Source organism: Trichosurus vulpecula, chromosome 2 (genome assembly GCF_011100635.1).
Source record: "Trichosurus vulpecula isolate mTriVul1 chromosome 2, mTriVul1.pri, whole genome shotgun sequence".
NCBI lineage: Eukaryota > Metazoa > Chordata > Mammalia > Diprotodontia > Phalangeridae > Trichosurus > Trichosurus vulpecula.
In genome coordinates this window covers 271,155,285-271,182,191 of record NC_050574.1, presented here as the reverse complement: position 1 = coordinate 271,182,191, position 26,907 = coordinate 271,155,285, and the positions used below count along the sequence as shown (strand labels likewise).

Genomic DNA, 26,907 nt, shown 5'->3' with positions numbered 1-26,907 from the left:
CAGAAGCAGAGTGTTGTGGAAGCAGTATCAGTTTTGGGCTATGGGCTGTGTGGCATTGGCAGCAGCCTGGGACAGTAAAAGGACTGAACGTCTAGTCAGAAAGAGATCCAGGGGACCTCTGTACTAGCACTGAGACCAGGACCAGGTGTTGTTTGGCAGCTCTTTTGCCTATTACCCAGTTTCAGGTCCAGGGCAGAGAGGAGCAGTCACAGTCACTAGGGAGCAGGGGCCCCACCTGTGTAAGGAACAGAGCAAGAAGACAGTGTCCAGACTTATCACGCCACACTGGAAACACCAAAAACGTGCAAGCCCCCAAATTGAGCTGTGAAAACATCAGAAGCACATAAAAGACAGAAGCACCTCCAGATCTGAGAAGAGCACTATTCTAATATAAAGTCCAAAGTCAAGAAGTAGGCTAGGAAAATGAGCAAACAACAAAAGAAGAACCTGATCTTAAAAAGCTGCTATGGTGATGGGGAAGCTCAAGACATAAATTTGGGAAACAATGACTTTAAAAAATCCACAAGTAAATCCTCAAAGAAAATGTAGATTAGATCCATTCAATAAGAATTTCTAGAAGAGCTAAAGAAAAAGATTTTTTTAAAAAGCAAAAAAAAAATTATTTAAAAATCAAATAAGAGTGGTAGCAGAAAAATTGGGAAAATAAATGAGCTATGCAAGAAAATTATCAAAAGAATTAACAGCTTGGTAAAAGGCACAAAAAATTACTGAAGAAAATAACTCCTAAAAAATCAAAATTAGCAAATGTAAAAGAGGCACAAATCCTGACTGAAGAAAAAAACTTAAAAATTAGAATTGATCAAGTAGAAGCTCCATGAGACATCAAGAAACAAAATTGTTCTGGTTCTGTCAGAAGAACTCAACATTCCTTGGAGTAGGGAAAGGCAAGGGATGAGGAGAATGACCTCCATGTAGGTTAGTTTCATTCTTCCTCCGTTTTTGTTCATTACAATTATATGTAAGTTAAGTAGGGAAATAAAGAGTGAATTCAACTTTCTGGTTATCAATATATGTAATGAGTTTGGATATAAATATTTATGCTAGGAAAGTTTAGTCTGTGTTAATGTCATGTATCTAATGTCTTTCTATAAAGAAATTATATAAACCCTGAGAAGCAGCATGGTGTAGTTAAAAGGGTACTGGCCTTGAAGTCAGGAAAACCTGGGTCCAAATCCTCCCCCAGACACTTATTAGTTGTGTGACCCTGGGCAAGTCATTTAATCTCTATATGCCTTAGTCTCCTTAAAAAATAGGGGTAGTTGTGAAAATCAATGCTGAAAACTAAATATGTTAAATAAATTAAAAAAAAAATAAATAAATAGAGTACTGGACCTAGACTCAGAAGAGTTCAAAAAAAAAAAAAAATAGGGGTAGAGGTGTTTGCCTCAGTGGCAGCTCTAAATCTATAATCCTATTTCCTTGACTCCTGCATGATCCTTCTCATGGATGAGCCTTCTTAAGGGCTGAAATCAAGTATTCAGTTGTAATAAACCCAGGTGTGAGGCATTGGGAGAAAGGTCTAACTGGCCACCCTGGGCTGTATGAAGTAGATAAAGGGAACAGGAGATTTGAATGCATTACTGTAGTAGGGAAGAGCTTTTAAGCATTTTTTTTCCTTATTCCAGAACATAAACAATAGTCCATTAGCTGGGCCAGAGTGTGAACACCCCAAAATCAAGCCTTCCTCTTCTGCCAATGCCATCTATTCTCTTGCTGCCAGGTATGCTATTAAAACCAAATTCAATGTAATACGTTTATTAGGGTAGTTCAGAAAGTTTTTGAGTAAATAGTTTTTTGAAATAAAAAAATGAATCTGTGCTTCTAGAAGAGTTGACAGAAAAGTTTCCTGATAATACTAATCATAACTTTTTGAATGAAAAACTCTTTCCTGGTCCATTAGGACCCACTCTTTAAAATAAAACTTCTTTGGATTGGCATCGTCAAGAACCAAGGAGCTGTGCATGTGTTGCACATCTTCAGTACAGAAGCCACACCTGCTGGATGGTGGCAGATACTAGCGTCTGTCCTAAGAAAGTGTACTTTATCCTAGCTGCCTCTCTTCTCAGGAGAATTAATGATTTCAAAAAGGTTAACATGAATTTGGGGCTTAATTTGCTGTCATCGCTTTGACAGAAACCATTTTGAAGGCATTTCAGACCTTGTAGTGTTCCAGCTCTTGACTTGTTGTTAGTTCTGCTTGTTCAGATTTATGCTATCGTGATGCTTTCTCCTGTCTTCTGCACCTCCCAGACCTCTTCCTGTGCCAAAGCTGCCCCTTGGGGAGCAGGGTGGAAGTGATGAGGATGCAGAGTATATGTCTCCTTCTTCTCGGCCTCTGGTGCTCCCTGGTGCCAGCCTCCAAAAGACAGAGCTGAAGCGACCTCTGGAGATGACCCATGGTTCACAGTAAGTTTCTAACACTTCCAAACTTTACTAGTGCAATTATTATGGCTTTGTCTCTTTTTAATTTGTTTTTTAAAAAAGGTTTATTAGGCCTTTTGCTTTCACATCACACTTATTTCCAAATAGGCCCTTTTAAAAAAAGTCCAAAACCCCCATTCAGCTAAACCATCAACCCATCTACTGTGTCTGAAAACAGGTAGCATTCCATTACCATAGTCCCCCAACTCTGCAGTGAAAAGAAGTTACATTTCTCATCTCTTCTTAGGGCTAAACTTAGTCATTATAATTATACAGTGTTCAGTTTCTTTTTACTATTTTTATCTGTATTGTTGTAGACATCGTATCTGTTGTGTTCTTGGTTCTGCTTATTTCACTCCATATCAGTTCATATAAGTCTTATGTTTCTCTGAATTAATCATATACATCATTTTTTAGAGTGCAGTAATATTCCATTACATTCCCATACCACAGTTTATTTAACTGTTTTCCATTTCACAGTCACTCACCTTGTTTGCCTTTTTTTGCCAAAATTTTTTTATGCTTCTTCAGAGGCGGTTAGGTGGCTAGAGCCTTGGGCTTGGGGCCAGGAAGATTGGAAGATTTTTCTAATCCTACCTCAGATACATACTAGCTTTGTGACTCTGGGCAAGTCACTTAACCACTGTTTGCCTTAGTTTTCTCACCTGTAAAATGGGGATAATAACACCCACCTCCCAGGGTTATTGTGTGAGAATCAAAACATATTTAGACCAGTACCTGGCACATAGTAGGTGCTATATAAATGCTTAGTCCCTTCCCCCTTTGCTATGATAAAAAGTGCTGCTGTGAATGTTTTGGCATATTTAGGTCCTTTCTGTATCTTGGTCTCTTATTTTGGATGCTGCAGGTGGCATCATTGCCTTAGTGTGTATACCACCTTTTTTGTTTTTTCAGCATTGATTAGTTAGTATTAAAACAGAGTCATTTAACTTTAGTTCTTTATCCTCTTTTTCAGTTATTATCAATTCCATTTGTGTTTTCTCCTATCATCAGCAGAAGCTTTAAACTATGCTCTCCTTTTGCATTTTCATTTGACTGTACATGAAGGAGGACTGGCATCTGAGTAATAGTAGTTAGAAGTGACTAAGTCTTTTATTGTGTCCTTTAGGTAGCATGAAGGCTACACTTGTTTCTGAAGAAGTTTGTCATGTTCTCTTTTCTTTTCTTTCTTCCCCCCTCTTTAGAGTGTTTGACTCAGAGCAGCAGATTGACAGCTGCACCTATGAGGCCATGTACAACATTCAGTCGCAGGCGACTTCTTCTGGCCTAGAGATCAGCAGTACATCGGGTGAGTGCCCTGACTTAAGGCCTGTGGAAGGTGGAGCCTCTGTAGCCCTTTGGCTTATTTAATAACTTGACTGAAGTGGTAAGCATGTGTGGTACCTTCTTGGATTGGAGGTTAAACTTCAAACCAGTTATTTTAACACTTTTTTAAGGTGCTCACAAAAATTGCTCTGTTGTTTTAATTCTTTTTCAAGGCTTGGGGGCGTTTGAAGGTTACTTTGCCTGGGCCTGCTTTGTTGGCAGCTCCTCTCTATTCCCATTGCTTTGCAGCATTGATGAAATTCTTTTGTGTGTGGGTGGGGAATACTTAATTCCTCTCTTAACTAGCTGAGTTGAAAGGTTAAGAAGCTGGTGAACTCAGGGCCCTTTGCTTGCCTTTGGCTAATCATTTGAGGTTAGTTGTGGAATTGCTGCTGACTTTTGAAAGATTTGAGTGTTTATTTTCAATTAGCTATGGGATTTGATTTATTCTACCCTTAACTAAGAAGTATTTGTAAAATATAACTTCTCTTTGTTAGCTGAGGGAGATGTGGCTGCAACCCTTCCCAGCAATGGTCCTGAGGAATCAGAGAATGAGGATGATGGATATGACATCCCCAAGCCCCCTGTGCCTGCAGTTCTGGCCCGCCGGACTCTCTCAGACATTTCTAATGCCAGTTCTTCCTTCAGCTGGATGTCTTTGGATAGTGATCCCACAGTAGGTAAGTGGACCTGTTTGTTTGTAGGTCCCCTAAAATTTGGAACAGCTTGCTGCTACTTTTTGGTTTTAGTCTTGAAGCACAGATGATTACTGGTGGGGGGGTGGGGGGGGGTGGGGGGGGGTGGGGGTGGGGGGGGGAGAGAGAGAGAACGAGCATATAGGTAGGTGTGTGTAGGTATAGACAGGAAGAGAGTAAGGCCCAAGCTGGATCACTAATACTAACATTGGCCAATTTGAAGGTTGTGGCCATACTATTTTGCCAGAGGATACTAAGTTTGTCCTTAAACCACAGCTCATACTCTGCTTGGGGCCATTAAGATTGCTAGCTATTCCAAGTATACATAATGACACTGGTAATTAAGCTTTGTACTTAAGACCAAATGTTCATGGTTTCTGGCTCCTTTCCCATTAGAAAAAGAGTTTGTTGGATCTAGCAATAGCTCTAGGCAGACTTGAGGATCAGCCCACATTTGGATACTGATTGTCAAAGGCCAGACTTTTCTTGCACCTGTTGCCACCCAGCAGGATGGTAACTGAAGTTGCTGTCACTTTGGAAACTTGAGGCAACTCCCAGGGTAACAGCTGTTCACAAGGAAATAGTGGGAAGAGTTGCTTTTGGCACTGAGCTGACCAGGGATTCTGCAGTCCCTTTCTGAAGGCTAAATGTGTTCTATAACTTTGGTTAATTTCTTCCTAGGACTCTTTGCAGGTCTTCTCAGGCATCTGAGGAGCAGGATAAAAGGAACAATACCTTGGAAGTCAGGAAGACCTATGTCCTATTCACTAGCAATGTGGTCTTTAGCAAGTCATTTAGTCTTTTTCCATGTTTCACATCTGGGAATAATGCCATCTGTTTTGAGTACCTCACAGAGCATTTTGAAGATCAGATGAAATGATGTACATGGAAATACTATACAAATGTGTTGTCTTTGTGGCAGCCTTGATGTTGATTAGGAAAAGTGCCTGATAAGCATCTTTGGTGTTTAGTGGGTTTGTCCCCCCCAATACTAGGAGAATCTTATGAGGTTCTTGACTTTGAAGTTTTAAGTTATGATATATTACTGAGGATCCATCCCCATAGCTGGGTGGGAGGTACATTCTCTCCTGACAGTTGTTTGGTTAGTATCTTCTTCATTTTAAAACATTATTATTCATGTTGACGTTACTAACGATTTTGCCCAGATATATAGATGGTCGATTACTGTACTTTTTCTCCCTGTAGGTTTCAACGATGGTTCCCAAGTTCCTGAAAGGCCTCCCAAGCCTTTCCCTCGGAGGATCAACTCTGAACGGAAAGCAGGAAGCTGTCAGCAGGCTGGTGCTATACCTTCCACTTCTCCTCAGTTATCCAGTGAAATCGAGAGTCTCATGAGCCAGGGGTATTCATATCAGGACATTCAAAAAGCTTTGGTCATTGCCCATAACAATATCGAAATGGCCAAAAACATCCTTCGAGAGTTTGTTTCTATTTCCTCCCCTGCTCATGTAGCCACATAGCACATCACCTCCTTACCTCCAATTTCAGTGGACCAGTGAGCTGGGCGCCATGCTCCAGGAGCACCTGAGAGGGCAAAGGGTTTTTTTGGAGACTTCAAACTGAAGTCTTGCCCTTGTCTGGTGGATGTCTCATCTGTGGTTCAAGATTTCAAAGCAGTGGAACAAACACAGAGCAAGCAACTAGGATGTTGTTTTGTTTTGTTCACTTTATAGTGTGTGTTTGAGGGCAGTTTGCCTTCTGTCCCCATTTAGAGAGAGCATTCATTTTTATGATGACATGGTGTGGTGCAGCTCAGCCCCTTGGAGAGCAGTCCAAGGGCAGCAGGACAAGTATTGAGGGAAAAAACAAACTGAGGGCTTTGAGTTTTCCAGCTTAGGTGGGTGGGTGTAACTGCGCATGTGTGTGTTTGTGAGTGTGTATGTGTCTGTGTGTGTGTGTCCTGTGATCAGAAGATTAACCCCAGACAGGCCACCATTTCCTGGGGATAGGCACAAGAGGTTTAGGAAGGGATCTTTTGGTAACTTCCATCTACTGTGGTATTATACTCCCTAGTGTGTAGTGCAGTTTCAGTGCTACTCCAGATTATCATGTGCATAGCTAAAGTCCTGTATTTTTAAAACTGTCTCCTTTTCTGTCATTTGCTTTGCTGTCCATGATGCTCTTGTTATTGGCCATGGACTGGTTATGACTAACTTAAGTGAAGCCAGGGAGTTTATGAGATATTCCGTTTTATATGTGGTTGTGTTTGTTTGTTTGTTGGGGCGGGGTGGGGGGCTGGTGGCCCAGGGAGAGTGGGGGTTAAAGTATTGTTGCATTATCATTACAAATATGTTTGACTTTAGCAGCTAACACTGGTCACTCCGAAACGCTGTTTCTATAGGAACATTGAATTTGACAAATAAGATATTTTAACTATCCTAATTAAACAATGGCTGAACTGAACTAGAGGCCTTCAGATACATTCCTTATCCTTCAGAGAGTAGGAATCAGTTGCCTTGATATTAGGTGTGTGCTTTGAGAGGTACTTTTCTGCTTTGTGGGAAAGGAGCATCATATCTAAGATAATGTTATAATCCTGATACTGGGAAGCTTTCAGGAACCTTGGGCCATTTGCTATTTATCTTTGTATAATGAATGAAGAAAAGCAGACTAAGTATAAGCCTCCATCAGTCTGGCTCTCCTTCCTACTAAATTTCTTTTAGCCTTTGCAAGTGTCTTCCTTCAACAAGGGCCAAATTATCATTTTCAGAAAATCTTCTTTTTTGTCTTCCCCAAAATATGGGGCACTTTTTTTGATGTCACAGTATGCAACTGTTAGCTCCCCTCTTAGATTGGTACTTGTCCGTGGGTTTAGAGACTGACCCTTGTGTGATTGTAATTAGAGAATGTAGCCTCTTTTTACGTGTCTACCCTATTCTTAACCTTTGTATCCTTCCATAGAGTAAATTGTTGCAGTGAAGGAGTAGGCCCCAGATTCTTTTAATCTCCCCAGGAAGATACAGAGAAGCTTCCTTTCACACACAAATCTCACTTTCAGGCATCAGGAATGGGTAGGAAGGAAGTAGAATTTGGCCTAGTGAAGCACCATCCACTATTAGGGACCAGTGTAGAGCATCACCACTTGAGACCAGACCCAACTGCCATTACATAGAGACATTGAACCTTGGGGAAGATTAAAGAACAAATCCCAGGAATTTCCTTGTGCACTATTAGAATCTGATGTTGAAATTCTTCCTTGTTTATTGCTGTTGTGGGGCCTTGTGCTTCCTAATATATGATATTTGTCTCTTACACATACTACTTTTTATGTGGATACAAGGTTTCCCTCTCTGCAGTTTACTGTTCTGTTTATATAGAATACAGAGTTTCTTCCCTTTATGACTTGCAAAAACTCAGTCCAAAGCCTTACATATGAGGTTGTGTGTTTGGGGATATGTTACGTATTTGTCAAATGCCTCTTTTTTTTCCTGCGACTTCCCTCTCCTTCCAAGAAAAAATAAAAATTAAAAACAAAATCATTGTAACAAATAAGCATAGTCAAGCAAAACAAATTCCCATTATCGGTCAAGTCCAAAAATGTGCATTTCATTCTACATGTTAGTCCATCTCCTGTCAGGATGTGGATAATATTCATCGTTGATCCTTTGGAATAATCCTTGATTGGTCTGTTGATCAGAGTTCTTAAGTCTTTCAAATTTTTTGCTTTTATAGCATTGGTGTTATGCTATAAGTTGTTCTGGTTCTTCTCACTTCATTCTGCATCAGTCCATACAAGTTTCCCCAGGTCTCTGAAGCTATCTCTTTCTTCATTTCTACAACACATTAGTATTCCATTACATTCATATGCCAAAATTTGTTCAGCCGTTTCCCAATTGATGCGTACCCCCTTAGTAAACACCTCTTAACATTTAGGGATCCAAATCAATTTATCTGAGACTTTCTCTTTGACCATTTGGTCTAAGGTTTTAACTGCGGCAAAAATTTAGGAAAACTCGGTGAATCTTCAAAAGGTTTTCACCTGTTTTTTGATTTGTGGCAGTTCCCAACCTTCAGGCTATGACTTTTTCCCCTTGAACATGAGCCATTTCCAGATTATTAGGGCATACTTATGATGTACTCACTAAATTTGTCCATTAATAACTTCTGCCTTGTCTGTACTCACAGAGAATGGATATAGAACATATAGAATCTCCTAGCTGAAAGGAAACTATAGGTTGTTCAGTCCAGGCTGTATCTGAAGCAAGAATCCTCTCCACAGTGCCCCACAAGTGGTCATCTAGCCTTAGCTTAAACACTTCTAGTAATGAGGTACTTACTACTTCTTGATTGTAGCCTTTTCCACTTTTAGATAGCTCTGATTGTTAGGGAGGTTTTCTTTATTGTATGCCAGAATCTGCTTCCCTATGTGTGATCTTTCTTTGAGATTATTGCCTCTCAGTCTGAGAAAATCCCAGATTAATTTCTCTGGATCCCTGAATAATATCAAGAGTATTTTACAATCTGAAAGCTGTTCTGGCAATCATTAGCCAAATAGATTATTTTCTTAGCTCATTTTCAAACATTGCTTTTATATGGACATTTTAATATTTTTAGAGTTGGTAGAAGGCAGTAACCCTAGGGGTCTTGGCCCAAGGAGCTCCCTTAGGAAATTTCCCCCCATTAGGTTATCGGTTCCTAATTCTGTTGTCTTCTCCTCAGGCTAATTAACTGAATTATTCTTGAGTTCTCTTATCTGTTGAGAGAATACACCCTTTTTTTTTCCTTTTAATTACAAAATGTCTATCTTCTGCTACCTTTTAGATTGATGGATAGGAGAAAATCTTCTTCCAATAGACTTTCCTATAAAATTAAATATCCTACTTCTGGGCTTTCCCCAAATTGCTTTACATAGTCCATAACATCTGTAGCTCCATTGTTCAACATGATCAAAACATGATTGCTATAAACCACCAGCCACAAGGTTTTGACTTCCTATGTCCTGATCCTTCTGTGTAAAGGAATTCACAAAGGTTGGGTGAGCTCCAGACTTTCTCACAGATCTGAGCACAAAATGCAAGAAACTTAGAGGACCGTGGGATCTCCCTGTAGTCAAACCCAAATAAGGGCACTTGTTTATCTTATTGAGTAAGATTGCAAGATCTAGAGCTGAAAGGGACCTTAAAATTCTAGTTCATTCCCCTTGTTTTACAAGTCAGAGAAACTTGCAGCTCTGGGAGGGGAAATGACCAAGATTACACAGGTAAGGAAATAGCAGAATACTAGGATTACACCTTTGGTCCTCTGATTCCAAATGTGCTTTTCTCACACACCAAGCTGCCTTCCTCATTTGCTACATTGTACATTCAGGAAACCCTAAACTAAAACCAGATATTTGAAGGGCTGCCCACCTAGCTTATATTGGAAACCCTTTCGCCATGGAAATCATTATGAAATGACTTAAAGCCTTTAAAGAATTTGAATTCAGATATGGGAGAAGAAATAAGCTTTGAAAAGCAGAAATGGTTTAGAGTTGCTGACCCCAAGTAGCATTTGATGGTCTGCATAAGATCTACCCTTGGATTTTAGGTCTTGCTAAGATGTGCTACCTAAGTGATTCTAGTTTTCTCAGAATTGATCCATATAAACTTCACTTTATTTCTTTTTTCTAAACCTTCACTGAACTCTAATTCAGGGTCCTACCTTCTTACTGACCTTTTTTAGTTTTTGATCTTGATTGGTTCCCTGGATTAAAAAGACTACTATACCTGATAAACTGATTTTGAGCCCCCCTACTCTCACTCCCATTATTTTATCATGGTGTTCACTTCTAACACATCTTGCCCTTTTCTTACTGCTACACACTCCATATTCACAGTTATGTTTTATAGGGCTAACTTGTATGACAAAAAAGAATATTTATCATATACTAAGGAAAGGTAATATAGAAGTACATACAAAAGAAATCTTAACTAATCTTATGCTAGATGACCCTTAAATTTACCAAGCTATTGTTCAGAAAGTTATCTAATTTCAGATTTGGAAAGGATCTCAGAGAGCATTTAGTCCAACCCATGCTTAAAACTGAATCCCTACTACAACATATCTTAGAGATGGACATGGGGGGCGGAGCCAAGATGGTGGCTGGTAAGCAGGAACTAGTGTGAGCTCCGTACCCGAGTCCCTCCAAAAACCTATAAAAAATGGCTCTGAACCAATTCTAGAACGGCAGAACCCACAGAACAGCAGAGGGAAGCAGGGCTCCAGCCCAGGACAGCCTGGATGGTCTCTGGGTGATGTCTATCCCACACGGAGCTCAGAGCTGGGAGCTGGGAGCTGGGAACGGAGTGGAGCAGAGCCCAGCCTGAGCGGCGTGGACCATCCAGACCAGAAGCCAGGTGGAGGGGGCCCTAGTGCCCTGAATATGTGAGCTGCAGCAGTTACCAGACCCCTCGACCCACAAACACCAAAGACTGCGGAGAAGGTTAGTGGGAGAAGGTTAGTGGGAAAAGCTGCGGGAGTGGAAGGAGTTCTCGGTTTGGCTTCCAGCCCCGGGGGGTAGCAGAGGTGGAGCAGCTACAGCTGTTGTTACTTCCGGCTCCAGGCCCACCTGGTGGGAGGAATTAAGTGGTGGATCAGAGCAGGAGTGCAACAGCCTGCTGAAGATCTAAGCCCAGTCTGGACTGGGGGTTCTTGGGGAAGGAGGAGTGCGGGTCTGACAGAGCTGGCACCTCCCCCCCAAACGTGGAACATAGAACTCGTTAGTCTACAAGCAGTCATACCCCACTGAAAAACTCAAGGGTCAAGTTAGTTGGTTGGGAATATGGCCAGGCAGCGAAAACGCGCCCAGATTCAGTTTCAGACTTTGGATTCTTTCTTTGGTGACAAAGAAGACCAGAACATACAGCCTAAAGAAGAGATGGACAACCAGGGGGCAGCTAGGTGGTGCAGTGAGTATAGCACCGGCCCTGGAGTCAGGAGGACCTAAGTTCAAATCCGGCCTCAGACACTTGACACATGTACTAACTGTGTGACCTGGGGCAAGTCACTTAACTCCAATTGCCCTGCCTTCCCCCCTCCAAAAAACAATTAGGAAAAAGAAATGGACATCCATCCAGGCTTTGCTTGAAGACCTCCAATGAGATGGAAGCCATTACTCAATCAGGTAGCCTATTCCATCTCACATCCCATTATATTTCTAATCATCAAGAAGCCTTTTCTTATATCAAAATTAAATGACAATTCCCATGCATTGCTTCTAGTTTCTACCTCCTGAGGCCAAAGAAATGACATTTAATCCTTTTTCCATATGGCAAACTTGAATGGGATCTTGGAAGTGGAAGGAACTTTAGTGGCTATGAAGTCTAAACCCCCCTGTTTTTTACAGATGAGGAACCAGGCATAGAGAGGTTAAATGATTTGCATGGAGGTAAAGTGACTGACTTGCTCAAGATTACCCAGCTAATTGGTATCTGAGTCAGGATTCAAACCCAGATATTCCTGGCCCTAAGCCCAGTGCCCAAACCTGTGCCATGCTGGCTCTCTTGAAGCAGTCATCATCAAGTTTCCCTGGAGCTCTCTTGTCTTCAAGTTAAATAGGCTCAGTTTCTTCAGCTGATTCTCTTGTGGCATAGATTCAAAGCCCTTCACTTTCCTGTTTGTTGTCCTTTGAACACTTTCCAGGTTATTGATGGCCTTTGCACTGTGTAATGCTCTGAACTGCGCACAGTATTCCAGACATGGTGTGTCCAGAATGATGCAGTAAACTATCACCACTCTATTCCTGGAAACTGTGTCTCTCGCCCTAGGCCAAGCCTAATCTGTGTATCACGGGACTACAGATCATGTAGTCTACCCCTCTCATTTTAAAGATGATGAAACTGAAGCTTAGGGATGTTAGGTCACTTGCTTAAAGTCGCATAGCTAATAAGTAACAGTACAGATTAAAACCCAAGTTCTCTGATTCTGAATCCAATTATTCCTTATATCTTAGGCATCTGCTACCTCTTAAGTGGAAATATTCTATCCCAAAACCAGCCCTAAAATGATTTGGCATTTCAGTGGCTGTTCTACAGAAGTAAGAATAATTCAACTGTCATACTAAAGATTCATAGAAGACATCATTTCCTTACAGTGTCCCTTCTCAAAAAAATCTTTCCCAATTCTACCTGAATTTTTTCACTTTGCTTTATTATACTGTTTGAAATTCCAAATGTTAAAAACTAATTTGATTTCAAAGTGTTCACATTAATTAGAATCAATAGTTTTATTTTAGCAGCTGGTGGAGGGCATCAATGCTGAGAGTGGAAATTATACTTTGGAAGGGAGGCAAGTAATTTTGGAGCATGAAACATTTTGAATGGTAGGACAGGTCTATGTGGGATCCTGCTTGAGACGACATAAAGAAGGGAGTTAGTGATTCAAGAAAAAGCATCGGGAGGCAGCAGAAAAAGGAACTAGGCAATTTCCAAAGACAAACGCTAAGGCTAGTGCAGCTTGTACTATGTATATATACAGTTCAATTAAGTGTGTGGGCAACCCCTGGAACCTGTTTGTTTCTTCTGGGAAATATAGTCTAAGTTCCAAACAATGAATCTACAAACTAACTTTTAGTGCTGCCTTATCTTCCATTACTTTTGCATGAAATGCTAATTCCTTATCAATCATAAAACAACAAAATTGGTCATCAGTACCAGGAAAACAAAAGATACCCACATAAATAAATACTTAATAATGACATCTTGAATAATGAATGGGTCAAAGGAAAAAATCGCAGAAATAATAACTGGAAGAAAATGTGAAATGATGATGTAACATACCATAATTTCTGAGATGCAGCTAAATAGTTCTTAGAGGAAAAAATATCTCTATGAGAAAATACATTAACAAAATAGAAAAACTGAAGGGTAGTGAACCTAATATGCAATTTGAAAATCAACAAGTAAACCCAAAGTAAGAGCAAATGAGGACATTTTGACAATTAGATGAGAAATAGATAAATTAGAAAATTAAGAAGTTTTAAGTTACAGAATTAACAAAACTAAAGCTAGTTCTTTGAAAAGGCTTACCTAACCTGGTTAAAAAAAGAGGGAGGAAAAAATAAACTGACCAAAATAAGAAATTAACTAGGTGAAGTCACCCTAAGAAATAAAAAGAATCATCAGAACTTAGATGGACTGACTGTGATGTACAAGTTCCTGTTTGTAACTGATCAATGAGTGTATTAAAATGTAGACTCTTCTTCCCCTTCTGGATTCCAAAAATCCAGATCTTGATTCTTGTTGGCAATCTTGTTGCTTCTATTGGAGAACTCTGCAGAAATACTTACTTAAAATAGTTTAACCCTAAAATAGGTCAGATTTGTTTTTTTTTTTTATTCATAATGATTTCATTCAAACTTCTTTCCTTCCCCTAGATCTGTTCCGACTAAAGTTATAACCCAGCAGGAATTTCTCTTTAACCCTTACTGTCTTATACAGTCTTTCAGTGAATCGTTCTCATTTATCTGCATGCTTTCCCTTCAAGAGTGCAAATTGAAACCCACCTTCTCATAATGATCAGTTATTATCTGTGTTAGAGTATCTACTGAGTCTATTGGAGGTCCTCCTCTAGTAGGTCTGAATATTTTGTATGTATCATTGTGACACTCAGACTCTCTGTTATCATTCACTTTTTCTACATGTTGGTCTACTCATCTTCTCTTCTGATCATACATTTCCTGGGTAATATCTTTGAAACCCTTTTTTACATGCAAATCATCCTTGGTAACTGTTGCAGTCTATTTGTCAGCACCATGCTCTTCTCTATTGTCCTTTAGGTTTGTTGTCTCCAGAGTATTCTTTATGTCTTGGTATTTTACTGAATTGGCTGATTTCCCCTGGGGAATCTGATAGTAAAATTTCTCCAACTTAATCATTTACTCTCATTTGTGTATCCTTAATGCCAAGCACAGTGTTAAGTATTTAATAATGCTTGTTGATTGGTTTCCGAAGTGTCAGGCTTCTCTGACACTTCCTCTGGAGGCCAAAAGTTGGTTTAGTAAAACACGATTCCACAAGACCATCCTGCCTCGGGTTTGACTTTATATAGTTATTCTAAAGTCTGACTGAACCTAAAATATTTATATACCATTTCTTTGAATACAGTATATACAAGTCTCCTTGCAACGTACAGTTTAATATATCAAAGAGTTACTATCCCTAAGGTGTGGAGGAATTTCAAACCTGTGCCGTCATTCAACTCCCTTCTTTATTGCTTTTGTGCAAGCAGAGAGGTCCATATGAAGGGGTCAGCAAAGAAAGTGTGAGGTGTGCTTTCTGATCAGCCCTCTGAGATCTTTCCCTTCCTCCTCCTGTCTACACAGGCCTTTGTCATTTCACTGTTCCTCTGAGTTTTTCCAGCTCTTTCCTCAACCTGTCTCAGGTTTGAGGGGAGAGGAGGGTATGTGACTATACATTCTCAGGTCAACTATTTTAAGTGTAATTGAAGCCACTTTATAATAGCATTTAAATGTCTTAAATTTTTGACAATTACAGGAACATGAATTTGATGGAAAGTTTGGAAACTGTTCTCACTAAGTCCCTCTTAGCAAAATACCTCTTCAACTCCACTTTATGAACTTAAAACTTTTCCTCTTTATTTTGCTTCTCTGCTTCTTTTGCTCTTACTAATTCCATGTAGTCTTTCTGGGGGGAATTGGCAAACTTAGTCAACTAATTAGCTGCTAGTCATTTTATGTATACACAGAAGACAATGTGATGATTACTCAGAAGATATACATTTTAGGCACATGGTTTTGGGGAGAATGATACATTTGATCAGCTGGACTGGACTCTGTCTACTAGTGAACAAAGTCTTGCTCTACCCTGGGTAAAATATTGAGGAATCTCCCCAGTGCCTTTTGGTCCCAGGGATTGGCATAAAACAAAGGCAGAAGGGAGAAGAGGTGAAGGTGTTGTGCTATGTAGGAGGGACCAATGGAAATCAGAAAGGAAATGTCATGCTGCAGAGCCAGCTTTTGCAGAGGCAGTTGTTTAGAGGCCTTTTGTCCCTATCCCTCAGTAGTGTACTTGAAAAAAAACTGTCTAACCACTCCACCTGCTTGTGCTTGGCTGAGCTTAGGACTCCTACTTACTGATTTGGCATTTGCACAATTTACCCTAGTTCCGACTGGACTCATGTTCTTTCACAAGCCTAGGAAGAAATGCAAGGAGTCACTCCACAGCAAACTCATCTTATTCCCTCTCCAGCCTCAGAAACAGATTTGGGAGTGAGAGGGAAGCACTGCTTACAGGAGTGGGAGTTGCTGTCTGTAAACCCTATGGACTTTGCTTGAAACTAAAGTGAGGCCAACTGTGTGCCCTCTGTTCTGGCCCAAGTCTTATGGTTTCACATATGTTAATGTATCACATGTGTTGGTTCCCTCCTGCTGGTCTACCTCTGACCCTGTTGTGTGGCCGGCATACCAGGGGCTGGATGGAATCTCTGGGGATGGGGCTGCTGTGGTTGGGTATAGAACATATGCCCTCTCTCCTGTGGACAGCCCCTCTTTTGTTCCACTGCCTCAGTGGAAAAGCCTGTAGACACACTGCCAGCTAGCAGAGATGCCTTCCTAACTTTCAACATGAGCTGAAGTAGTTGATAATCTTATCCTTGAAGGAAAACCCCAGCCTTCTGCTTAAAGACATGGAAAGAGGAACAAGTGGCAGCTGTGATTATTCTTCTCACTCTGGTTCTGTGATGACCTGGGTCTCTTATAAAAGACTTTAACTGAAAGATACTTTTTCTTTATTTAAAAGTTATTCATTTCTCACATGCTGAACAAAGCCAAATGTCTTGTGCCTTTCTGTGGGAGCACCAAATCCCTAGTCATATATTAAGAACTTACTGTGGAACTCCTAGAGTCTTCCCCCAGCCCTATCCCACCCAGTATCATTAGTCCCTAGAGAACAGAAAGTTGCCAGGGAAGGGAGTGCTCATATATAGCTGGAGAGATGACAGATTGAAACTCTGTAAGTGGTAACTTGTTGCCCTTTTGTCCCTGTCACAGCATTTAGTTGGAAGAGTAAGCATTGTGTCCCAGGATCACTGGGGTGGTTCAAGTCATTTAGTTACCATGGAGGTGTTAGCCAGAGAAGAAAGACAGGTAGTAATGTCCATGTTACCAGAATAGTCATCAGGTATCCCATGTACAGTTCCAAGCCTCCTGCCTTTCCTGACACATTGGTCGTCTCCCTAGGTGAAGGCTTCAAACTCAGCATGAAATAGTCAGTGCCTGCACAAGGCAGACTCCCCGGGAGACAAATCCAAGGCAGCCACAAATCACTTCTCTCCTTGCCTCTCAGAGAGCTTCTGTGTTGCTGCCATAAGCTTTGGTTTCGAGCAAAGAAAGTGTTTTTTTTCTACTTGATGGTATTTTGTCTATTTTGTTCCTGTCATTTTCTCCCTACTTGTAACTAACAAAAGGATTGGGAGATAGAAAGGTTATTTTTTTTTTCATTCATACTTATTTCTCATTTCGAAATTCTTTATATGGGTGGGGCTGGAGAGAGGAACCAGTAACTTTCTCTCTTCAGAATGAACAGTCCCAGTTTGTATATCAGTGTTTAAAAAAAAACTCAAACAAGATTTTCATGGACTATTTTAAAAAGTATGTGTCCTTAATATAAAGTTTATATTATCAGTATTTAATCACTTCTCACCTGTAAAGAAACAGAAGGTAAATATTCTTGCAGAGAATAATTAGAGCTTTAAGATTCATTTTGGGTTGAGTCCACTTTGTTTGCCATGCATTGTTACTGTTTAGAGGTCTGTTGTACTAATGTTATTTATTAATTATTTTTCATTCCCATACATAGCCAACTAAAGAGCTTTTCCATGCACCCATGTCTGTAAAAAAATTATTTTTAAATAAAGTTCCTTTTGTTGTAGCAGACTTGCTGTCCAGGCACTTTGGAAATACAGGAGGCAAACAGGCTGCCAGGCATCTGGGCCAACTCCTTTGACACACTGAGTCAGTACTGCAATATTTGAGGGCTGTTCCCAAGTGGTCAGAAGGGGAAGATGAAAGGTAGGGAAGGAAAGGCTGGCAGGGCTGTTGGTGGTCTCCCAACACCACACCTTCCCATTTTAAGAGCAGAGGCAAGTGAGAAAGGAGTTCTGTGTTTCCTTGGGTAGATCACCATGCCACTTGCTTAGAAGAAGAGTTCTGCCCAAGTTATCTCCCAGCAGCTGCAAAGTATGTGGCCCTTTCCCAACCCTAGAGGTCCCTGGTTCCTAGGTGCTAGAGTTAAATAAGGGATTAGAAGCAGAGCAACTTTGGGGATAGTTCAACTTTATTTTTCACATATCTCTCTCTCTCTATATATATATATAAATCCTGCAACAAACTTGTAAATTTACACACATCCCAACAGAATTTTATATATATATATATATGTACATATATATATATATATATATATATATATATAAACCAAAGCATTGGCCAGATCCCATTTCTAACATCCAAGTACCATTCACCTTTATTGGGTTCATATCCTAGGATGTGTGCTTCTCAACTGATAGTATGGTGCTAATAAGCCCATAGGATAGATCCTTGACTCTAAGGGCCATTTAGGTTCACAGAAACTGCTCTGCCTTCTTGCACCAAAGTTAGTCACTGTGACAAGAAACTTGAAAGCTCACATCCTACTGACGGTGGATCAACAGTTTCATCTTCACTTTTTTGAGTGGAGAACGAAGGACATCCCATTTCTAGCTGCCTTTCCGTAGGGAGCCATAAGAAACCCCAAATTGGGAAGGGGACAGTTTGAGCAACACCACCGTTGTCAGCGGCTTTCAGAGATTGCTCCCTCCAGAGCTGGTATGAGCAACAGAGTGTGACAGGGATTTTGGTTTCAGGATACATTGACTCCCACAAATTGATACCACTGTATTAGGGATCAAGGCTACCTGAAAAACCTGCCAGCTAGCCAAGAAGCCATCGAACGGGACCACTCACACTTCAGCTATTGAGAGGAGAACATGGTTATAAGACCTCCACAAATGTGAGAGCTGGGGAGTTACAACATCCCTGCGTCAAACAAAGGATCTCCTGGGACCATAAGGCCTCTGCTTGGGGTATGAACTCTACTCCGGCCCCTTAGAGAGGAAATGATGTCCTCATTCCCAAGGCCAGGTAAACGTGACAAGATGATGCAACCTGGCTTCTTCCTGTTCCCTTGGCTTCTACAATGGGTTCTGCAGGTGAGCCAGGACATAGGACAGTCATTTCCATTGATTCACGGTCATCCCAGGCGATGTGGAGGGGTGAAAAAAGAGCAGAAGCTGTCCCACATAGGGGAAGAAGAAGCATGGTGGGATGTTCTTTGGGCTAGTGCCTTAGATCGATGTATTTCTCTCCCTGAAAGTGGGTGGAGAACAGAAGTGAGAGGAGGATTTGGGAATAGTGGTCCAGGGGCAAGAGGCAACAGTGGGTAGGGAGGAGAGGGTGATGCAGAAGCTGGTGAACCAGATGATGCAGCCCCTAACAGAAGCAGCAGAAGTGAGGAAGGATGCGGGAAAAGAAAACAAATTGGCTACAAATTGAACCCCGATGGCTGGGGCATAATAAAAACAAAAAATGCCTCAGATGTAAATTTTGTAAAAACCGAAAAACAAAACAACTTCTACTTCCCACCTAATGACCTAGGACAAGAGACATGGCAACAAACAGCTGTGAGAGAAGGCTTCTGCTATCTTCCTAATTCAGATCCTCATTTCTGTTATTAGCTGTCTTCTCTTAAAAAAAAACAAACCAAAAAAAACCCCTCCTCAGCCTGATGCCTGTGAACAGTACCAAAAAGACTGAATCAGGTTTGCCTCTGTTCCCCTCCACCTCTTAAGAGGAAGACAAAGACCAGGGAGAGTATATGGGGGGCAGAGTGAGGAACCAGTAGGCCCCTTCCCTGGTCCCTAGTGAGATAGAGCCAGGCCAGGCATTAGCCAGGGAAGCTGCCTCCTACCTGGTCTCTTGGCGCCCTCTTGTCACCGTTGCTTCCCTGCAGGAGGCCCATCTCTTCTGGGAGCTTATCTGACTTAACTTCAACTACAATTTCGTTCTTACGAGCCAGGGGCAGTGTGCTGGGGGAGGGAGGGAGAGGTTGACAATGTGGAGCACAAGGGGGCAAGGGATGAAATACTAGGTGTTATGGGGAATGTTGGGAGGTGAGGTGAGGTGGACCCTGGTCCTCCAGGAAGAGTTCAGAGGGAAATGGGATTGGGAGGTGTGATCCATGGAAGCTGGGGTGGTGGGCAATAAAGCATGTATTCTCTCCCCATCCCCCACATCTCCCCTTCAGCATAGGAGCAGACAGGGGCCAACCCTTGGCAGCAAGCAGGCTGGCATGAGGGAGCATTATTCTTACATTTCCTGTTTGCCTGATCGCCCACAAGGCATCTTGCCTTTCTTATAGAGGAAATAAAGGACAGCACCCAACACAGCCAGCAACAGGATACAGACGATGACCACCACGATGACCACTCCCTTGCTCTCCTGCTTTGTTCCTGCTACCCAAAGACAAAGCCATTCACTGTCTGTGATTGGTTCCCCCCTCTCCTCTTGTCCTCTTCCCTCTTAGCCCAGGCTCACAATTCACACAGCAGAAGCAGGGGAGGAAGTTAGGCAATACTCACCTTTCTTGACTGGGTCTCCTGGGGTGGGCACAGGAAGGAAGAGGGGAGTGAGTAAGGTGAGTGAATGAGCACTTCTCTGCCCTGCCCTACCCTTTGCTATTTTGCCTATTAAGCCCTACTTACCTGTGGAGGTGCTGTTGGCTTTGGCAGAAGATGGGCTGCTGGTGGTGGTGCTTGGGCTGCTGGTAGTGTTCCCAGTAGTGGTGACGGGGAGGGTGGTTAAGTTGACTGGAAGGCAGAGAAATAGGTTACAAATAGTGGAAGAGGTAATGCTTCATCGGGTCTTCCTTCTTTCTTGCTTCCTCTGATGTACCAAGCAGAGCAGAAGACCTTACCCAGCTCCAGAAAGATGGTAGTCTTGTTGCTTCCCAGGGAATTGGACGCCTGGCACACAGCACCCTTCTCCAGCAGTTCTGGAGTCACTTGGACTTTCAAAGTACTCAGGATAGTCTGAAAATCCTTTTTGTGTTCATGGATCTGCCCAAGAAATGGTCCTAGCTCAGCAGATGGACAATGGGTGGAGGAGTGGGGAGGGGAAGAAGGTATGGTGAGGAAGAATCTCAGGTCCTGGGTAGTAGAGGCCAGAAGGTCAGGGTGTGGGTATTTAATGGGGAGGAAGAACCTATTGGGGTTAAGGATAACCCCCCTCTCACCGTTCCATTGACACTCCAGGAGATGGTGGGCCTCGGTTGCCCTGACACCTCACATGTCAGGTTCACCATTTCATTCTCTCTTACCCACATGTGTGCTTCCTTTGCCATCACCCATGGGGACCCTAGGAGACAGGAAGGGTGGAGTAGAGCCAGGTATCCTAGGATCTGTTTGTTTGCTTGCTTTACTTGGATAAATTTTCCTAGCCTTGGTCCCTTTCCACCTGGGCATGGTTAGGGGTTCCTGTTGATAGGGACTTCACATTTCATCAGGAAGGTGTCAGGATATCAGCTGAGAAAAGACCCAGTCAAACAACAACACATAAAAGTAAGCTTTCTCCCACCCCCAAAGGACCTTACCATTAATGGTAACATTGACCAGCTGTGTACGTTTCAGGCCAGGCACTCCGGGTACAGATGCCACACAGAGGTAGCCTCCTCCTGCCTCCCTAGTCAAGTTGGTCAGATGCAATACAGATCCATTCTTCAATATCTCTTTGGTCTAGATGAGAAAGTTGAGGGAAAGGGGAAGTTAGTGCACTTGCCTTTGTTCACCCTGTCGAACCCCAGATCTCCCTATCCTGCTTGGATACCTTTTCTCGCTTCCAGTGGAATACCACAGGTTGGGAACTCTCTGCAGAACAGTTGAGTTTTAGGCTGCTGCCCTCTGACATCACCGGAGCCTTGGGTTGCACTCGGATATTGGACACATCTGGGGGCATAGCCAATAGCATTGGGACATGTGTAGTTCAACCCTCCACACCCCAACGAAGCTTCACTGGCCTCCTTCACCATGCCTAGGGTTTCACGTCCCAGTGACCTCCCTTTCCTCTTGGGCATCAGGCCCTCTTACAATTCACCAAGAGTTGCTGCTGGTCAGTTGCCTCTACTCCAGTATCAAAGTCCAGACCCAAGCACTCATATAGTCCACTGTGATGCTTCTGTGCTTGCTCCAGGATGAGGACCCCATCACTTATGTTTTCTACCTCAAGCCAACTGAGACTGGTAGGGTCCTGGGGATGGAATAGGGCAGGTGGAGGGTGAAAGGGGAGACAGGGAGACAGCCTGATGTCAGAAAACACTAGCTTTCTACCATGATTCCCCGACCTGACCCGGATTGTCTGGTGTCTCGTCCAGGCCACCATGCCCTCTTTACCTGCTTTCGGATTGTGAAGTGTGGTGGAGGATTGCCGTCTGACAAGCACTTGAGCTCCACCTTGTCTCCTTCCTTCAGCAGCCTATTTGGCATCACCTCTAGCCACACCTTCTCCATTGGGTCTAGGTAGATACAAGGGGTGGCAATCAGCCTCAGGCACCCTGACCATCCACCTCTGGGAGGAAGTGGTGGATGTAGGTAAAATTTAGCACTAGCTTCCTAGGCAATGGGAGGTTGGTGTGTGTGTGTGCTGGACTGGGGAAAGGGGAAGAAGAAGTAACAGCCTCCTGGCTCTGATGTGATCCTGCCCCACTGCAAGCACAAACGCAGAATGACCCATTTAAGGGGAGGAATAGGACTTACAGTAGACAGTGACATTGACCTCCTTGGATTCTTTCATGTGGTCGCCCCCAGGAAGCCGGTAGCTGAGCTCACAGTAAAAGAGGGCCTCCTTATCCTCTTTATCCAACTGTGCCCACAGAGTGCTTCTCACGGTGTAAAGCCCGCTCGACTCTTTGGTTCGTACTTCCATAATTCTAATCCCTGAAAGGGGTAGGTAAAGGAAGAGAGGGGTACAATCTCAAGCATTTATTCTCAGCTCCACCTATCTTCTAAATGAGCCACGCTGCCAGTGTCTACCTCTGTCCCTGACTAAGGAACACTAGGCAGCTAGTACAGTTCTCTGCTTCTCAGAAAGGCTGGTACCAATGCAATCTGATCTCCGCATCATGACAACTGTCATGGTTGCAGGATGGGCAGTATTCACTCCAAGGAAGATAAAAGCAATGGAAATAGATGGCTGGCATGGCAAAGGGTCTCCTCACAGGTAGGCTGTGGCCAGGTGGGCAGAGGGCCTATTGGTTACTTACGATTCTTGTCTTCTTTCAGGGGCCTCCGGTTTTTATACCAGGTGACATGAGGGATTGGGTATCCATCCTCCCCATTGCAAGTGGCAACCTGGAAAGAAAGATGCCAAACCTGAGTATTCCTGGGCCCCTAAACACTGAATCCCATCTTGCTGGTTCCTACTTCTCCTACGCCCATGCACTTCTTACCTCCTGAGGGACCTTGTTCATCACAGAGATGCCAGAAGTACTGGCTTGGATTGTGGGCTCCTTTGGGGCTTCTGTAAGATTGACCAGAGGAGTGAGTGAAGGGCAGTAGACAGGCATGTAGAAGCGAGAGCAGAACAGAAGATCCACACAGACATACAAGGGAGAAAAGATAGTGCCATGGGAACCCAAGACCACTAGTGGCAAGTGGGGCAGAATATGCCGGTAAGAAGGGATGGAAGCACTCACTATAAATCTGGAGCTGGATGTATTTCTCCTGGGTATTGGAAGTAAGGCCTTTGACCTGGCAGATGAAGATACGCTCATCTTTGGGGGTAACATGTGCCAGAGACAGGTTGGCCCCATCCACGAGGGTGAGTCGGTGCTGGTACTCACCAGGATCAGGCTGGCCCTGACCCCGGCGCACTTGGAATATGTGAATACGCTGATCCTTGTGTTTCTAAGGGATGGAAGGAAGGATGAATGGAACACTGTAAGGGATACCAAGACACCTTGGGAGTAGATGTATCACGTACCCCAAGGGACAGTGGTATTTCCCCTTCACCTTTGGCAATGCCAACACCCATGCTTCTTCCCTTCACCCTGTCTCTCCCTTTTTGCCCCCATGTGTCTATGCACTCACAAAAAACCAGTCGACATGGCTGAGGTTGTCAATGGGCAAGGAGCTGTCACAGTTAAGATGGGCGTTGTCTCCCACTTCAAACTCTAGTATTTCTGGTTTGGGCTCCACTTCACTAGGCACTCCTAGAGTGGGATGGTGAACATGGATGTGCATGCAAGGGGAGAGGGAGAATTGTTATTAGGAGCCCCTACCCAAGCAGCTGTTCCCAGCTCCAGCTGTTTTCCCATCAGCCTCTCCCCCACCCCCACCTTGTTCCCTAACAGCTGTTCTCTTGTCTCCTTGAGAGATGGGGTCTGACCCTGGCCCTGTCCTCTCTCAACTCCTTCGTCCCTTGGCTGGGTTTCCTCCCATCTCAGGCTACCAGGCTCCCCACTGGACTGGAGGCAGGGATATTTGGGTCCTAGAGGCACCTGCTTAGTTAGGGTGGAGCCCTGGAGATGAAGCTATACATCTCCAGAAGCCAGATGGCAGGGGAAGGGAGAGGGGCAGCCCCGGCTTGGGGCCAAGAGGAAGCCCTCCCTTCAGCCTTTTTCTGGGTGAGGTCAGGCTGTGGGAATGTCAGGCATTTGTCTGGTTGGGGAGGGTGGGGGCAGCGCATACAGCCATTCTTTGTGTGCCACCCTCCCAGAGGTAAAGGGAAGGTGCTAGGCCTATGTGCTCTCTCCCCAAATGATCTGTGTTCTCTTCCTTTACCAGGGACATGCCCTGGGCCTGGAGCACATCACGCCATATGGAGCACCCTCTCTTGCTTCCTTCATTTGTCACCACCTAGCACCCCAGGCACACTCAGGAGCAATTACATTTAAGAATGTGAGGTGGTGGGGCAGTGAACCCAAGGATTCTACACCCCCATTCCTGTTCCTGTCCCTTTCCAGGATGATATCACTGGTGCCAGTTGTTGGAGCCTGCACTGCCATCCCCTTCAGGCTGGTGATGTCACCAGTCCTGCGGCCTGGGCTGTACTTAGGGAAGTCTAGGTCTGAATCCTGACACTCTAGCCCATGATTGGGGATACGACGGGGTGGCTGGGAACCAGGCACAGGTGTAGAGCCTGTAGGGTTGCTCCATCATTAAAAAGGGGCCAAAGCCCAGTTGTTGTGCCTCAGTTTCTTTTCTTGTAAGAGATTTGGCTTGAGTCAGCTGAACACACTTCAGAGCTCAGAAGCCCATTTTAGTTCTTTCCCCAGAAATAAACCTAGTCTGGGAGGCGGCGCCAGGGACCCCTGGGACTGCACTGGGAACAGGGCCAGAAAACTGGGTACTGCCCCTTCATCCTCCACCCCCCCCAGCCTGATTGGGGCAGGGCCCTGGGGAGCCAAAGCCAAAAGAAACATTTGTAGCTCTATTCCGGGCCATACAAGGGCAGAGGGGACCCCGGTGCGCACAGCTCCCCGCTCAGGGATGAAAAGAAGCAAAGCTGCTCTGTGGGTCTAGGAGCCTGGACTTCCTCGGTCCCTGGGGGGGGGGGGCGCCTTGCCTTGGCTTCAGTATCTGAGCCCTCCTGTTCTTCCTCCCCTAGCCTAGTCAGGAGGCTTCAGATGCCCTCCTCCTCTCGGCTGGTAGTCCTGCCAACGCCCCAGGGCGAGAGGGGAGTCCCGACCGCCCATCCCCCTCCCCACCTCACCTCCAACTTGGCCCTCTGCCCGGGCTGAAAAAAAAAACAGGAGGAGGGGCTCCAGCTTGTGGGGCTCTCCCCCATCCCAGCTAGGAAAACCGCCATCCCTCGAAAGAGGCGGTTATTTCATTCAGGATTTGGGGGGGAACGGGTAAAGGCAGCGAGCGCTACCGGCCGCCTCCACCAGGGATCCCCCCCGCCCCCGCCCCATAAGGCGAGTATATGCAGGAGATGCACTCTCCACTACCGTCGTAGAAGGCTCCCGACCCGCTCCAATACTCCTTCCCCGACTCAGCAGTTGCCTGTCTCTTCCCACCCTCCATCCCCCTCCCCAACCATGATCCCGATTCTGGGACTCTCTAGAAGCCTGCAGCTCCGTTCAGTTGCAGTTACAAGCACCACTTTCAGGCGGCACGAGGAGTCTGGTGTCTCCGGGATGGGGGACAGAAGGGGTCTCGCACGTCCAAATGCCAGCACCCCATCCCCGCCCTCCACCCCAAAGTGCCTCATTGCAAGTCCCTCCTGAAGCCGCCAGTCCATCCCGCCCCCTGCTTCGCTGGGGTCTCCTGGCAAACTCACCGGCCGAGCGACGGCAGCAGCAGGCGGTTAGCAGAAGAGTGCAGAGCAGCCTGGTCAGATCCATGTTTCCCGGCCGGAGGGCTAAAGCCGAGTGAGCTAGCTCGCAGCAGCCCGGGGGCTGACGTCAGGGGGGGGCGGAGGGAGGGGGCCTGGAGCTCCCAGCCCGTCCGCCCCGCCTCTCGCAGCCCCCCGCCCCGCTCCTGTCTCCGCAACCCCAAGGGGCCGGGGTCCCGCTTTGCACCTTTTCCTAGAGTTAGCATGGGCCAGAATGGGGAAGGGAAGATAGAAGGAACCTCTTCCCGTCCCCCCAAATCTACAGTCTTTAACTAGAGGCAAAGGATGGGAGGAGGGAGAGAATGAGAGGACCGGGACAGGTGTCTCGGGGGTCGGACAGACTGAACCACGGAGAAAGTCCGGATTAGGTTATCAAGAATTTGGCTTTCTTTTCCAGAATACTTAACGCCACCACTTCCTATTCCAAATCAGTCTGCCCCCTGCCCCCCCTGCCCCATAGACCTTTCTTCTTCCGTAGAACACTCACACCCCCACACTCCCCCCCGAACCCTTTTAACTCTGACCCCAAGGAGATTAGAACATCTGTGTGCCTTTGGTAACTTCCCCCAGCAACTCCCCAGTAGCAGATGGGGAGCAAATACCAGACGGTCCCCAGTATTTCAGTTAACCCGACCCTTCCAGTCCAGTCCTGCCCCGCCCTGCCCCGCCCCTCCTCCTCCCTTCTAAGATCTGACGGGCTCAGCTTCTCTCCGGGACTAATGCTCTCTAACCCACCGCAGCTCAGGCCAGGGCATCGATTGCTTTCAGACATTGCACCAGCCTCCTCACTCCCTCAGCTCCTCCCTGGCGCTCCAGCAACTGCTGAGGCCCCTCCTGTTTCCCTCTGGCACATTTTTTTGGCATGGGGCGGGGGGCACGCGGGACAGGACTAAGCAGCGCTCTTTCTAACCCGATGCTTACCAAGACAGCTTGGTAACAGAGGGGAAGGCGGGGTTTGAATGGTGCCCGCTTTGATTCTCACTTCCTAGCTACTCCGGTGGAACCGGGTGTGGGGGTAGGAGGTTCCTTGGTGCTAATCAGAGTATCGGGCTCCTACCCCCA

The 26,907-nt window shown here is 44.7% G+C and overlaps 2 protein-coding genes across 6 annotated transcripts in view; one reads left to right on the top strand and one right to left on the bottom strand.

Moving 5' to 3' along the window:
- CBL (Cbl proto-oncogene) overlaps positions 1-6,703 on the top strand; it is an 86,981-nt gene extending 80,278 nt beyond the window's left edge. Inside the window, exons 12-16 of the mRNA XM_036744747.1 lie at positions 1,647-1,741; positions 2,272-2,427; positions 3,648-3,751; positions 4,266-4,448; positions 5,670-6,703. Of these exons, the coding sequence (XP_036600642.1) occupies positions 1,647-1,741; positions 2,272-2,427; positions 3,648-3,751; positions 4,266-4,448; positions 5,670-5,944 (813 nt within the window). The 3' untranslated portion in view covers positions 5,945-6,703. The remainder of the gene's footprint in view (positions 1-1,646; positions 1,742-2,271; positions 2,428-3,647; positions 3,752-4,265; positions 4,449-5,669) is intronic.
- An 11,034-nt stretch (positions 6,704-17,737) lies between these two features.
- MCAM (melanoma cell adhesion molecule) lies at positions 17,738-25,882 on the bottom strand. 5 transcript variants are annotated; one of them, XM_036744422.1, is made up of 17 exons: positions 25,792-25,867; positions 23,598-23,719; positions 23,204-23,414; positions 22,958-23,028; positions 22,772-22,859; positions 22,266-22,445; positions 21,903-22,024; positions 21,600-21,759; positions 21,340-21,458; positions 21,107-21,248; positions 20,750-20,871; positions 20,432-20,573; positions 20,220-20,324; positions 20,097-20,114; positions 19,829-19,970; positions 19,427-19,544; positions 17,738-18,825 (listed from the first exon to the last, which is right to left on the bottom strand). In XM_036744422.1, exons 1-17 carry the CDS (start codon positions 25,853-25,855, stop codon positions 18,796-18,798), a joined length of 1,956 nt encoding a protein of 651 aa, XP_036600317.1. In that variant the 5' UTR covers positions 25,856-25,867; the 3' UTR covers positions 17,738-18,795. The 5 variants fall into 5 exon arrangements, with proteins under 5 accessions (XP_036600317.1, XP_036600318.1, XP_036600321.1 ...); XM_036744423.1 differs by having other exon boundaries at positions 19,829-19,967; XM_036744426.1 differs by lacking the exon at positions 20,097-20,114 and having other exon boundaries at positions 19,829-19,967; positions 25,792-25,882.
- Between the last annotated feature and the right edge of the window lie 1,025 nt (positions 25,883-26,907).